The 15,026-nt window shown below is 39.6% G+C and overlaps 1 protein-coding gene across 14 annotated transcripts in view; it reads left to right on the forward strand.

Moving 5' to 3' along the window:
* LOC111273661 (uncharacterized) overlaps positions 1-14,684 on the forward strand; it is a 71,987-nt gene extending 57,303 nt beyond the window's left edge. For 5 of the 14 annotated variants that reach the window (XM_086973568.1, XM_022855464.2, XM_086973570.1 and 2 more), the window contains 5 exons: positions 1,438-1,585; positions 5,952-6,111; positions 6,841-9,719; positions 9,967-10,124; positions 10,984-14,684. In XM_086973568.1, coding sequence (XP_086829694.1) covers positions 9,418-9,719; positions 9,967-10,124; positions 10,984-11,258 — 735 coding nt within the window. In that variant the 5' untranslated portion in view covers positions 1,438-1,585; positions 5,952-6,111; positions 6,841-9,417 and the 3' untranslated portion in view covers positions 11,259-14,684. Of the gene's footprint in view, positions 1-1,437; positions 1,586-5,951; positions 6,628-6,840; positions 9,720-9,966; positions 10,125-10,983 lie in introns of those variants that run through there. The other 9 variants (XM_086973565.1, XM_086973563.1, XM_086973566.1 and 6 more) reach the window with 6 other exon arrangements.
* The last annotated feature ends 342 nt before the right edge of the window (positions 14,685-15,026 follow it).

Below are 15,026 nucleotides of genomic sequence, written 5' to 3' on the forward strand. Positions count from 1 at the left end.
ATATAGATGGACACATAACGGTGTTCCAAATTGACATGGAAAGCGACGATTGTCTCTTAATTCGTGTAGAAATGAAATACGTTTGTACCACTAGAACGTATAAAAACACAACTGAGCTCTCGAGCCCCTTCTATTATTCTATTTGATTAACTCTTAAATATTATTAATTTTACGAATGTCAGTTTTTTGTCATTTGTATCTAACCAACAGATATGGCCTAAAGAGAATTTATAATTTACAAACAGTCCCTCAGTAAATTGCCGTATGGCACCAGCTGGGCAGCGTCACGAACTTACTTATTACTACAACGATTATGTTTCGGTCAAACTTTCAGCGATGACAAAAACAACAATAACAGGTTTCGCTCTCAAGTAATATTGTTAACTTTAGTAATCATACTAATACGTCTTTGAACTTTTCCTAATGCGATTCTTTTATGAGGCTTTGTATTTGAGCTGTCTTTCGTTCTCTATGCCCTATTTCGTCAAAAATAGTCCAACCAAATCTAGTAACGCGCGTCTACCCAACACATCTGTGAAACTTACTACTTTAGCAATAGAAGTTGAGCTAAAGCTATATAGGTTGTTTTTTTAATATGTGTATTTTTAAACAAACAAATTAACCGAATATAGTTTAATTCACTCGACGGCAGATGAATTGAAAACTAACACATCTACAGGTATAAGGTAAGGCCTCTGTATGGGTATTTTTAGGTATTGAGAAAACTTTTTACGGCTATAGTCTGCATCCATATTGAATTCCTATATACTCGAACGAACTCAAACTTTTGGAAGGATCTTAAAATATTATCGCACCTATTTCAGGCTATTGGGTTTATAGGGGCGAGGCTTAAGCAAGACTGATATCCATCTAGAGAGGATAATAGTTCATTAACAATGGCTAATATAAAAGCATATCCCTGCCACGAGAGCAAAGACCTGTTTCTGATCAAAAGTTTTCTTACGTGTACAGCACGTTTAGTCAATTAGATATGTAAACCATGCCCTTTCTTGAATCAAAGTGGTGTCTTTAGCAAGTTCGAACACAAGTGGTAATCAGTTAGCAGAAAGAACAGAACCATTTTGATGGACATTGGTCGTCATCGGCAATTTCTGTCTCTACTAACAAAATAGTGTAGAAGAGAAAGATCTATTTCCTTTGAGACGAAAAATTCTGAAAGAAATTACAATCTATGATATATGAGAAACTGAATTTGTTTCATATATCATAAATTTGACGGGTCATTGTTCTGAAGAGAATGAGCGTACGGGACGCGAACTATTCTAGCTGAACCTTAAAATAAGTGGAACACTTGTCAGAAAACATTTGTTTTTAAGGCTAATTAGTGCTTACATTCGTAATAATTGCTGGCTCGTATTATTTTTTGCATCTTTTAACATAAATAACTAATGTTTTTATACTCTTGTGATGTTCCAGGCAAATGACTCCACGGGCTCCCGTAGGGTACGTGCGGCATCGTGAATATTTTGTTAAAGAAATCTACAAGGAATAGACAGCTTGTCATAAGCTGTTTTCGACACAAGTTAGAGGAAAGCAAAAGGGCGAATAAATAACGCTTTGATATGTATGAATATTTTATCAAATATTTTCATATGCTGTAACGTGTAGTCTGTCGAATTTACCTGGCACTAAGACGACGTGGTAAATATTGATATGTCAGTGCTATACATCCGTATATACCCGGATGGGGAAGAGAATTCATCGATTTATATTTGGGTGCGGTCGATACTGGTGACGCAACACGATCCTCTGGTCTCGCTTCGACATCACTGGCGGACTCTATGATATGGTAGACTTAAACTAAGTGGCAATCCATGCCATGTCTTCGTGACATGTCTGCATGCGCCAAGCATTACAAATGCATTTACGTTTCTGATCTAATCCTTCGTTAAGGGAGTCTAGGTGGGCCGACCGCTTCTCTGCGCAGCTGGGCCTAAAGCCCGAGTAGTTAGGATGATATATCGAAGAGCTGCTGGCGGCTGAATTGGGTACATGCTTGTTTTAATAGCAGTACCCGATCTTTTATCATAGTTAAAGGTCACTTTTGCATGAAACCCAGTTGCTTGCCTAGTTGGAACCGGAACGATATCGCTGGGAGGTGCTTTTTCAAAATGGTAATCTTCGGATGTTTAACATGAATCGACAGCGCAAATGATGCGATCATTGCTTCTGATATCGAGTGGTTACTGAAGTTTTAAACCATCGAACAAGCACCAGCCGCGCGAGAACGTCGTTCCTGTACCTATGCCGTTTCTACCCATATAAATATCAGTCCCAGAAGCGCGAATGCTAGAAATGAATCATTTTGTATCTGGAATAAATCTGGAAATAATAATTTGTTGCACCTTTTTTATGCATGCCTTACAGTTGCGTTGAGTATTCATTCATTTTTCTCCTACGATCAAAGTATTTACTATTAAATCTAAGACAAATACAGAGTACCACAAAACGATCAGATTTTGAGATCCACTTCCATTAAACGCTCCCATAGCTGAAAGTCTACGCTAATAGCTGACTACGAGTTTTTATCAAACGCCGCCGTAATGTATTGGCCTTGTGGATATGTGCGCCTGGGGTATTTACAGTAAAAGACGCCGATGGGCATACTGAAATTTACAGCAAGTGCCACCTCTGAAACGCTGAAGGACGTTCCCTTTTCTCAAACGTCCTGATGACTAAACCACTATGGATGGTATTTTAAATAGGATTAGTAGGCTAGGATAAAATATTTACATCATTTCATCTGTAATGTTCATGTTTCTGTCAGCGGCATGCGCCCAATGCCGTGCAAAGGCTGACTTATATTGATAGAGTAAAAAAAAATATGCAAATATATAAAGACGGTAAGTTTGTATGTGCCCGATGTTAACTTAACGATTAGATTATCTTGCCGTAGTCATGCTATCGCTCCGTGTTGTGAGACAACTATAAATAGAGTCGTATGATTACGTTATATGGTTAAGGATATAAGTTGTCGTTGAAGCGTTCTACGTCATGTCTGCTTCTTTATCAGATATAAGCAAATCTGAAAAATGTTGTAAGCGAAAAAAAAAAAAAAAATGTATAGGGGTTTATAAATTAAAAAATTAGATATAGGCTTTGAAGGCATGCGTACGAGACGATTATCGATTTTGTTGACTAATATTGTTTCATTATCATTGATGATTAGAGGTGTGCCTTTATTAGCCACCGTAAGGATAAGGATAAATTTATGAAGCTACTCGAAAAATTCTATCGAATATCGCGATGCACATGACGGAACGCTTATTAGCTGGGCGTCAGGATCTGTGCTATCGCATCGTCAGATATTGCGGCAGATTTCAACCAGTAACCTCGCCATAACGTTTAAAAACAGCAGATGAAAATCACAATAAGCAAAACAATTTATCCGAATAAGAAATCAAATATCTATGAGGTTAGTACGTTGCGATCAGGGCCCCCTTTTCTGTCAAGCACCGCGTACCAACTATCGTTCGCTCAGCTACCGTCTATCAGCTGTGAGTGTTATCGTAAAAACAACAAAAATAGTGGGCTCTAATGCTACGGCAGCGCAGTTCCGGACGTAAAACTCGAAACATATATTTGATCAAAGAAACATAGAACTATATACAAAAAAAAAAACACGCGGCAGAAATATGTAGATGGGTCACGCACAAAGCAGAGTTTGCTGCCTGATAAAGGAAAAACTGGTATGTCTTATGACTTTTTCTAACTTCTGAATTGGTATTAGTTAAAATAATGCTGACACATAGAACCCCCTGTGGCGTAGGTCAGGTAGAAAGTTACAAGTGGGCGCTGGGACTGCCTGCCCGTCTGTTTTGTGCTATAATTGTACGGGAGAATCTATTTATATGTAGTCAACGATTCGGGAAAATTAACTTTCGACCAATTTCTGCTACTAACATCGCCATATTAGAACTTGGTCCGCTGTCTTCCGCTGCCGGTACCTGAAGGCCAAGTACGTTGTCATTATGGCTGATCGTTACGGAGAATAATATATTAACACTCATATGAGCTTTTGCTAGTTTCATGTAATGATGAAATTTATTGAGAGTTACAGAATTCGGTGTCGGCCAGAAGTCAGAGAATGTCATACTCAATATGAACACACAGTATATTTGGAAATAATTAATTAATTTTAGTTGAGAAAAGTTGAAATGTTAGCTTCAGAACTCAGAGTTGAATAAAATGTGCTGTTTTCAATAAACTGTGGGCGTTTTTCTAGCGTTTCTAGCTCGTATGTACGGTGGAGACTGTGTTGAAAAGTACGCTGCTGGTTATTGGGTTGTCGAATGGAAGCGCCCGTTTTATAACAACACGAGTACTTAATAGTTTACTGCTACGGACAAACGCTATGAATTCTAAATGCAATTGACCATTTAGTCCGCCAAAGTAAGTTGCTCTTGGGAGGCCTCTGCCATTTATTGAAGGATCAAAACAAGGCCACGAATACAAGAAAGTTGCCATGAAACCCACAGAAAGCCAACAAGTTAGTTAACGTCAAACTTTTTTCCTTTACAAAAAGCGTCGGTTTCCCCTTTTGAATGTAACCTGTCGTTGCTTGTCGTTAAACGATAGTCTGATAATCACAATAGCATAGGGTGACTTCACTCCTAATAAATAAGACAATTAAGCGATATTTGAGGCTCGGCAAAAGAAAATGTTGTAACATTATTCCTTGCTTTTTGAGGATCATCTATCATTGATTTAAACAAACCGCTGGATCAGTTGCAAGTCGGCATATTTGATAATTTAGTTGCGGCAAAATAGACTCTTGATGAAGTCACCAGTGACGCTTCCTATTCTTTTTACGCATGTGTTTTAATGGGAAAATGGGAAAAAATTCAATATCTGCTTGACATCCTATTGGTCAGCCGACGTAATGCATTTCCTCTTAGAGTGTTATACTATAAATACATCAAGGAAATCCTTTTATACCTAGCTAACTTTAACGAGTTTCTGAAGCTGCTAGCCATTTGAACTAGAAACGTACGTTTACTGCGCATCAGTTCGCAGTGAACGCGTATATAGCGATAACTATAATACAAAGTAACCGAATTCGTGTTCTGCTAAAACATTACATTTTTCCAGAATGAATTGCGACCTACTGCGAACAAACTCTGTATCGGCACTGATTCTTATCATGAAAATAGTACTATAGATCATAGTTCTAATTGAGGTTTTCCTTGAGCACGCCGAGCATTTCCTATTAAACACTGGCCAACAAAAACGGCACTACTGTCCGTTAATAATATTATCATCATAATAATAATAATTATTGCTACCCCTATGAGCAGTTTAACGAGCAAAAAGCAAAATGTGTCAAGCTTTACCGGCGCCCATCAAGCCTCACGCTTGTAACATAAATAACAGCTGTAATAACTAACTTTAATTTATTATTCTCTATTCTTAACATGCTTTTTTTCGTGAAGTAACTCGATCAAATTTGGATAATACTGGGCGTTGCTTTTCCAAGCAAGTTATTTATTATTCTGTAATGCGTAGAGAAACCATTAGCAGAAATGATATCTGTCGCAGTTTGCCGGAATTCGAAGATAAAATGGCAGCTGTTCAAACATGCGTTGCCGATAATTTAGAAAATACTTTTCCGCTATTTACATAAACTCAAAGGATATATATATATATACGTCCTTTGAGTTTGTACAGATGGCGATTAACTAAGGACAATCATTGGGACTAAATGATAAGTCTATTGGAAGACGTTTTCTGAACAATAGGCAACACATGTCGCCGATTATTTATATTTATTATTTTAAGGAGACGCAGGTACAATAGGCGCGATGGAGGAAGGCGAAAATTGAACGAATGAAGTGAGGTGTACGCGTAGCACAAATCTAGAAAAAAAACATTAATCGAATAGTTCTATTGAAATTTTCTAATTACCAATTGTCTCTTTTGTTTTGTTTAAGTATGCTCTCCTTTCAGTTGCTGCCGCGTAGCAGCTTGATTTGTGCCTGCCGCCTTCGTATTGCACTTGGCAGTCAGACTGGACTAATGAAGGAAAAGCATTCAGCATGTAAGGGAACAAACGAAGCGATCGATCAATCATACGATGCGCCGTTCCTCCAGGTACAACCACCTCACGCTATAAGAAGGTCACTTTTTGATAATCTAACGCGCCAGACAACAGCAGAAACAGCCGTACGGATTCGATTGAGCCAAGCCGACTCCCGTACTCCGATGCATGCGCAAAAGCCGCTCGGCCAAGCTCAACTGGTGACGACGACAACGGGAATAGTCGAGAAAGCGTTACCACTATCGTTGTCACTATTTCTGTGGACACCGCTGAAACCGTTGGCTTCGACAAAAGTCTACAGCAATCAGGAAAAGAAACTCGTCCTTCCTTACCATGTCCTATTTGCGGTTTACGGTGGCTGGAGCGTTACACCGCAACAACAAGTCCTGCTTGATTGGCAGCAGCGCACGCGGTAACGATAGTCTTAAAGCGGACCGCAAGTATTGAATGGAACAGAGGCTGCATGCTACGCTGGCTTCTTCGAGATTGCTGCCCGAAGATCTGTGCTCTTCATACGAAAGCTGCAGAAGGAATGATTTGATGTTTACAAGGATAAACGTTGCTACAAAGTAGAATCTAGAGCCTGCAGTTGCCATTCGATGCGCAAAATATTACAAGCTTTTATTGACTAAAGTGAGACGACGTATTGCATGTACTCTGTGCCTTGATCGACTTGTGGACTGTTAATGAGAGTTGGTTTAAAAAAAGTGAAACCGAACAAACGTAGCGAGGGCATTCAATAATGTACCATTTTTCTCTTTGTGCTTGTATTGACCTTCCAGGAAGCTATCGCAAGTACAGAACGGAGACTCGTTTTCGATGGCGTATCATTTTCGGACCAATCAGAACTTATCGGCAGTAGCAGACAGTATCGTATTGTAACGGTCTCGAATAGTATAATTTTTTTCGTTCAATCTCGTCGTTTCACCATGCCTACCTAGCTTCCCTTCACCTACGCTCCTTGCACGATACATACGAAACTCATAATATGCCATCCGTTGGCGCGTTTGCTTGTTATTATAGCTACCGTAATAGAAGGACAAAAGTGTGAAAGTGTTATTTATTGAATTGTCTCCTTTCAATGCTACCAGAAACATAGAGTAGACGAATCAAACCGGAAACGCTACCAATTCTGTCATCACCTGCTGCTTATTATCGCAGCGATTGATACTTTTTGACCATAAAATAACTTAATGGTTTAATTGCGCTTTGTGTTCAGTTCGCGCGGGGGCGGAAAAACTCTTTCTTATAATAGAACACGAAAAGATTTAATTAACAGATATGCGTATAGCGAGCAACGAAGACATTTTAATGGGTCAACGTGCTCTATATCTCTATAGATATATATGTATATACATTAAAGATAAGCACACTCATGTACATAGACATACAAGCATCCACGTAGAACGGACGCATTCACCCAGTTGTGACCATCGACCCGACGTTCGTTCGGAGTTCGTCACTTCTGACGTCGGAAGACCGTTCGACGGCTGGAAACATCACCATCGGCAAACAGAATGTCACGATGACAACGTGGCTCGTGATACCGGCGACGCTGCTACTACTCATCGCGTCTGTTATATTGTGTATCACTGGGATTGTATCAAAATGCGCAGAGACAGAAGGGAGGGAGGGAGGGAGAGAGATCGAGTTAAACGAAGTGAACAGTCTGACGTCGTTGACGGATAGTCTTATTCATTTCAGATGCCGCGCTGTCTCGAAACGGCTTTGCTTCGGGTTCGACGTCGGCTGGTTTGTCTAGAATGTTACTTTGGCTGCGATTTTGCTGTTTCAACTTCTGCTACTGCTCAAAGGACGCGTAGTTTTGGAAGACGGAAAATACACTACTACTATCGCCAACGAGTCAACCTAGCGTGTTTGACAGGCAGTCTGGCCTGGCTCTGACCACTTCGAAGTTTATAGCGATGCTGTCTTCCTCAGTCAAATAGAGTACCGCAAAGATAAAGTTGATAGATGATGATTATAGCAGTGTCAAGTGTCGACTGACTTTACTGTAAAAATGAATTGTGTGGTATAAAACAAACTGAAGAGTGAAAAATCGGCTTGTTTTTCCTACTGCAATTGATGATTTTTCCGATTGATAGAGTTATTCCAAATAGCATTGGACTAATTGAAAACAATCATAGAGTTAAGGAAAAATGATTTCTGAGCCAATCTGTTAAGTACCATTCGCTCACTCATTGGACGTGATTCGATAGATCTGCAGGAAACGTCGTAGGGAACGCCATATAATAATGACACGTGTGCCACTCGAGAGGATTTAGATTTAATTTGTTATTAAGAGATGTTGGATTACGCTGAAACTGTTGAAGACCTGAAAACGCTCAATCTGTTCTATTGCAGACTGTAAAAAAGAAACAAGAGGATACTTTTATACCATACATCGAAATTACTGAAGGCTAATCTTCAGTAGACCACGATTTAAATAAGTTTATCCTCAAGCTTTGAATTTATCTGCTGTAATCCATACTTTTTACTATATATATGTACACCGAACTATATGGCTATGCCTAACGGTAGCTCGTGAAAGCATTTTTGTTAACTATTCGGTCATATAGAAACACGTAATCGGATTATAAAAGTGTTTTACCATTGTGGTATGATGTATACGGACTTCAGCTACCTTCTAATTGCAACATTTCAAAATCGACCTACAATATTACTGAATAATAAAAATGCCTCTTATATAGTGTGTGCCCATAGTTTTCAATGTATATTAACTCTTAAATCTTCTGTATGGTTCTGTAAATCGCATAAGGGATACCCAATATCAATTTACCGCTCATCGCTACGATACAGTCCGATATAAGAAGCTTAGAAATACACTGGTATCAGATTGTGTATAGTATTGAGTCGGAACACGATAAAATTTCTACTGTCCCTATCAATTTAGCACCCACTTCCTCTGCGCCCGAACTTTGCTAGCGATCTCTCACCTTTCGTGCACGTGTTTTCGATACTGCTACATTACACCTCGTAACGGATTCTTTTACTGAATTTTGAAGCTTCTTGCTCTCTTTTCTCTGCTCAAAATTACAGAAACTAGTATCGGAAATAACCTGATCAGCAGTAGGTCATCTGTAGTGGCTACGGCAGCCGCTATAAAAAACGTGCGCAGGAGTTTTTCGCTTTCGTGGCTGAGTTCGTTGACAGCCAATACCAGTGGGTTACCTACGGCGCATCCTACCCCCATCCTGACGTCGGGTACAACTCCGACGGCACTTTCACCGCATCCGATTCCGGCGTGCGCCACCCCGCCGGTGAGTCTTCCTAGTCACTTCCTGACATCAGGTGGTAGCAGTTTGGGTGGGAGCAATAGCGCCCCAGTATCTCGTGCTATGGACCTGTCGACAGGCAACCACCTGAACGTGGCTCTTAAGCAACAACGCGAGCATCAGCAATCGGTTGCTGGATCTACCGGGGGCGCTTGTGGAGGAGATGCTGGTGGAGGGTCTAGCGGGTCATCGTTATCATGCGGTAGCAACAGCAGCAATGGCGGCTCGGCCTCGTCGACGCCCTCAGCGACGCCTACGCCCACTGACGTAACGCCAACGACGAATACTACAATGACAGCTGATGGCGAGAAGAAGTACAGCTGTGACCACTGTGATTATACGAGCAGCTGGCCAAGCCACCTTAGGTTAGTAGTAATTACATATTACCTGCCGGTATCTAAAAGAGCCGCATTACAGCAGATACCTGCATACATATTACAGTTATTGCAATTATTATTACCATATCTATTGATGATTCATGTGGTACTGAACAATCGTCGTAGTACCATTTGCATGATCCACTATATAAACCTTATATTAGCAATCAACATTTGTATGTACATGTCGCGGGGTTCATTTTTTGCCACCATCTGAGCCATGTGTGTGTTCCAGATTGCATCGAATGCGACATACAGGGGAAAAGCCTTACGCGTGCCGTGAGTGCAACTTCCAGACCGCTTGGGTTGGAGACTTGAAACGCCACCAGCGAGTTCACACTGGCGAGAGGCCATATGCCTGTCAATTCTGCGATTTTGCCACGGCGCAGAAAGGTACGTTTGAATATATGAGTGAATTTTTGCCGATATCATGCAATAATAGCTATTACGTTAAAACTTGCTGGTCACTGCCAGCTAGGTAACGCTAGATGAGAAAAACGAACAGAATGTATCAGAGTAAACGGCTTGAAATTGTGCTACATCGAAGTAATCTTTAATCAGATCCCATTGTCGCCTGCAATTACGCTTCAAGATAAGCAAGAGTTGCTCACTTTAAGGTGGCTACAATAAGAGTCCTTTATTATCGATTTTATTTTATGAAACACAGCCAATCAAGTGACCATTTTTCTCTCGTGAGATGAGGAACCATCATCGAGATTTCGATTTCAACTATTACTAACTCTCAAAAAATATAGAACTATATTTTGATGATCGGCTTCGTTGGTCGAACGTGAATTGTTTGGTAGCTTTCACTGACTAGTAGAAACAAACTTCAATAAATGTTAAACCAAACTGCGATGCAGGTCTACCTTACAATACGATATTATTTGATTCCATTATGCATATATATATATATATATATATAAATGGATAAAACTGTTACTAAATAGCTTCAGATATGTAAGACATACGTTTTGGAGACGCATAGGAAATACTTTATACTTATTAAGTTAGACCCGAGACAAAGCTTTCCGTCAATGTAATTTGTGTAATTTTTAACATTTAGCATTTTAAAAGTGCTTTTAATAATTCAGATTTGTGCAGAAATAGTTTGTGTAGGACGCCCTATCATTCCACCATCTACATAGCTATACACGGTTTTGGACTAACGCAAGCTATATAGATATATATATATATAACATAGGCAAAAAATGACAGCTAGTGTTTCGTTCTTGTTTTTTTCTCCTTTCAGGCAACCTAAATACACATATGCGACGGTATCACAGCAAGAACAATAGCACATCTCCATCGCCGGGACCGGCGAATCTGGTGCATCCTGCGCTAACCGTCGGACTACTGAGCTCACTTTCAGGCGCTGGTCCATTGCAGGTGCCCGACCATCCTGTTGATCCTTCGACGCTTTTCCATCAAATGACGACGCACTTTCCTCTGGCTGCCCTAACGCAAAGTCCTGTTCTAGTTCCACGATCACCCCCGGGCGCCACCGGCAAGCAATCTCCAAGGTAGCAGCGTTATTGTTTACTATTCGTCGTCAAATCGTATCTTAATTCCTACCTTCGTCATCTGTTACAAGCTGGGAAACTACTCCACCTTTATGGGACCTTTGAGACTTTACCACTAAAAAGTTTTCCTATAACGAGGCTCCCTGCTAAAATCTTATACCATAAGGTTTCATGCTTACAACAATAGCAACCAAGCCCTTGGAAGCAAAACACAAAATGCAACGATTGATTTTTAAAATGTCGAGCTAAATGGTCTGCTTAGTGTTTCTGTTCATATTTGTGTGCTAATCTAGTATTCTGGTTATAGAACCTGCTTCAAGTGCTTTTTTGAGCCTCCCCGTTCGAGTTAGTCATAGATGGCTTGCAAATAGCGATGCGAAACAAGACGAGGTGAGAATGGCCATAACAATAAGAACAGGGCTTTTCACCTGTGCAATTTTGTATATATATATACTTTACGTTCGAGTTGACTATAATAATTATTAAATTACATATACGTTCACTGGTTGAAATTGTGGAAAAGCTTATTTTTAAAGAGAATGACCCTGATATATATATATATATATATATATATATTTATATTATTATTTCATGAATTTTTAAATCGAACACTTGTTGTTGATAACGATGGTGAAGCTTGCTACGGATCTAACAGATATAGGAAAGAGAGTTTAGCGGTCGCTTTCAAGCAGAAATCAAATTAAATTGCAACGAAAAATACAAAGTGTCAAAGTAACGACAGGTCTCGTATAACAGAGTTAGTGTTTCAACTATTGTTATCTTAATTTAAACTTGGCCTCGATATTTCTTAGCAGTGAACCGCTTAAACATATCTAACTAGATCATTTCGAAAACGTCTGCCTGCCGCTAACTAGAAAAACAATACGATTGAAAGTGATCGCTAAAACTGTCCTTCCGTATCAACTGATAACTCAGGCAAAAATTGTTGTACGTTGTCAGTGTGTCACTTCCAAACGAACATGCCACATCATCCTTTTAACGACTGTTGACGATAACAGTGTTTCTAAACGGTCATGGACAAACCGTAATTCCGGTAGAATATCATGTATACCATTTGACGACAGACACACGTTTCGAATATTACGGAACGACATGGACTCAGTGAGGAAATGGGTTAAAATCGAGATCGGAGCTAGCGATCGAAGTGTGATTTCGGTATGAGTGATATATTGAGAGGGATAAGGCCACGAAAGAGTGAAGCAAGTAAAGATCTAGAAATGTCGAGAATAATCAGAAATGGAGTTGAGGGAGGTGAGTAACATAAACCAGCAATAATGTATTTGTGCGCGTTGCTCAATTGATGTAATTCGGATTCTTATAAGAGCCATCTCAAATAACAGATCAGAAGATAACTGCTATTGAACGAAACACAATTAGAAACGTGTAGGGACACGTGGGGCGCCTTACCCCCCCCCCCCCCCATCCACCCAGGTCGACTGAACTGGGCAAAACTCACAAAATTCACGTAACACGACGTAAAGCAACGAATGCTCTAAAAAAGTTATCCTTTCACAGCCATCTACGCAAATGGTGATTAATTTTGTATGTACATAATTCAGAGAATGCTGAAGGCTAGAGGAAGTGTCTGAAGGCCTATGTCGAGAAATCGCGCCGCAGCTCAATATTTTTTTACAATATCGTAGACGAATGAATCACGCCGTGTGATGAATTTGAAGGTGAGGGATTAGATATTATCTAAAAAGTTCGTAGACGTACATCATCGTGAACGTTTAATTCTGCAGATTGAAGAAGAACGGAAATGATCCAAATCTCATGAACAACTGGAATAGGTGAGAATGTAGAAAAACGATCGAATGTGCCGAACCTTGAAGCTATCGTTTGAGCAAGAAGGATACCTCAGCCAACCGTTCGTATTCTAGCCTTTTAGACGAAGGGTGAAGTTGTTGGAGAGCGCAAACGTTTAATCTAATATCGCTTGAAATATTCGGTATAATTGTTCGGTATCAGTTACTTACTCACGATGTCTGCATGTTAAATAGTCACATTTAAGAACAAATCAGATTGAAACTCAAACCTGAGAAGGAGCCGAATCCCTAAAAAATTTGCTAAACGGCGTCCCTTTTCGAACGACACACAAAGAAGTGAAAATGGGTCTGATCTAATAAGTGAGAATCATTATGTGTGTGGGGCGAGTGACTCGCGTAACTGTAAAATGCACAGGAGTGGCAAGTGGACATTGAGATGTCGAGTTCGGTGATGTTCGTTAGGCTTTCGATCTCTGACCCGGCGAAAAAACGTTCACGATCAGAGCGGAACAAAATGTCTTATTGTAAATAATGAGTGACTGAATACGTTGCATGGAATTCATTCGACGCGTCACCTAGGAAATTCAAGTAAACGTAGCGACTTAGACCAGCTACCTAAGCTAAGGTTTCATTAGGATTTGTACTATTAGCGATTTGTTAGGGGCCAAATTATCTAACCGCATAGTCATTGTCTCCCTTAATGTATCATGCTAATGTTTATTTTGTATGTTTGTTGTAGTTTTGGAGATAGAGAGAAATGACAAAAGATGATGGATGAGCCTGAGAGAATAAGGGGCATAATATACGGCATTTTTTTTTGTAAGGATGGGGATACTATATAATGGACATGATTGACTTCGTATGCTCAAGGTGACAGGAGGCTAGATCCAAGTCTGTCAAACGCGTTAAATAATGTTGCTTAAAGTACAGAGATGAACTTTGGAAAAAATAAATTTGCCAGTCTTGGGAGCGATAATAAAAGAAAGTAACGACATTTTACCTATGTTGTCTAGTGCAATGCTCGGGAAATACACTATTGTTTTTTAAACGCGGTTTTAAAGTTCTGGGCAAGGTTTCTTTTGGCACGATTTCAAATAATTGATAACTGACCCATACGAGATTTGATGTTCGCATCTAGTGATAGACTAACGCTTGTGCCCATTATATATTATCCCTATAAAATGCACTGAAAATATGAGATGGCGTCGTTGGATGATGGAGACGTCAAAAGCTGACTGATTCGCTGAGGAGAAATTTTATCTTCTTATAGTGTACTAAAGTAAATACGAATAGGATAAAATATAGTCGCTAACGAAAGTACTCTGAAATCATGGTGCGCTAACAATATGCTCAAATCTCAGGCATTCGATCTGTCCCTAGATTCGATCTACCTTTAGTTTCCTTTGTCCCGGCAATCCGTTGGCTTTTACCGAGCTTACATTACGGAAACAGAAAAAGATGACTATAGGCATACAATTCGATCGTAAGGATAGTTGTTGTCTATCATCGCGCTAGTTTAGTTTAAATGTCTAAAACATACATATTGATATACCTATGCAATGGATATGGCACATTGTAATAAATACACACTTTTCTATGAATAAAATCGACCTGAATAATCGGCGCGATTTAATAAACTCGGATTGTTGGATTTCTGAAATTGTACAAATCTATATTATACATACATACATACATACATATAATACTTGCTACACGTACGAGACAAGGGTATCGAACTTTTACACTGTGTCAAATAATACATACTTAAACAGAACTGCAATGAAGCCTTACAGCTAACGAGTACAGAAATAGACGGAAGGATCCTGATCTTGAAAGCAGCCATTGCTGAACAATAGTAAACCATACGACATTTCACGGATTTATATTTTTATTCATTTACTGATAATATATTGCTAAACATTCTTATTGTTGTAAATAGTTTTCTAGGTACGTTCAATATGGTCATCCTCTATTATTATGTTTCT

Source organism: Varroa jacobsoni, unplaced genomic scaffold (assembly GCF_002532875.2).
Source record: "Varroa jacobsoni isolate VJ856 unplaced genomic scaffold, vjacob_1.0 scaffold_210, whole genome shotgun sequence".
In the NCBI taxonomy this organism is placed as follows: Eukaryota; Metazoa; Arthropoda; class Arachnida; order Mesostigmata; family Varroidae; genus Varroa; species Varroa jacobsoni.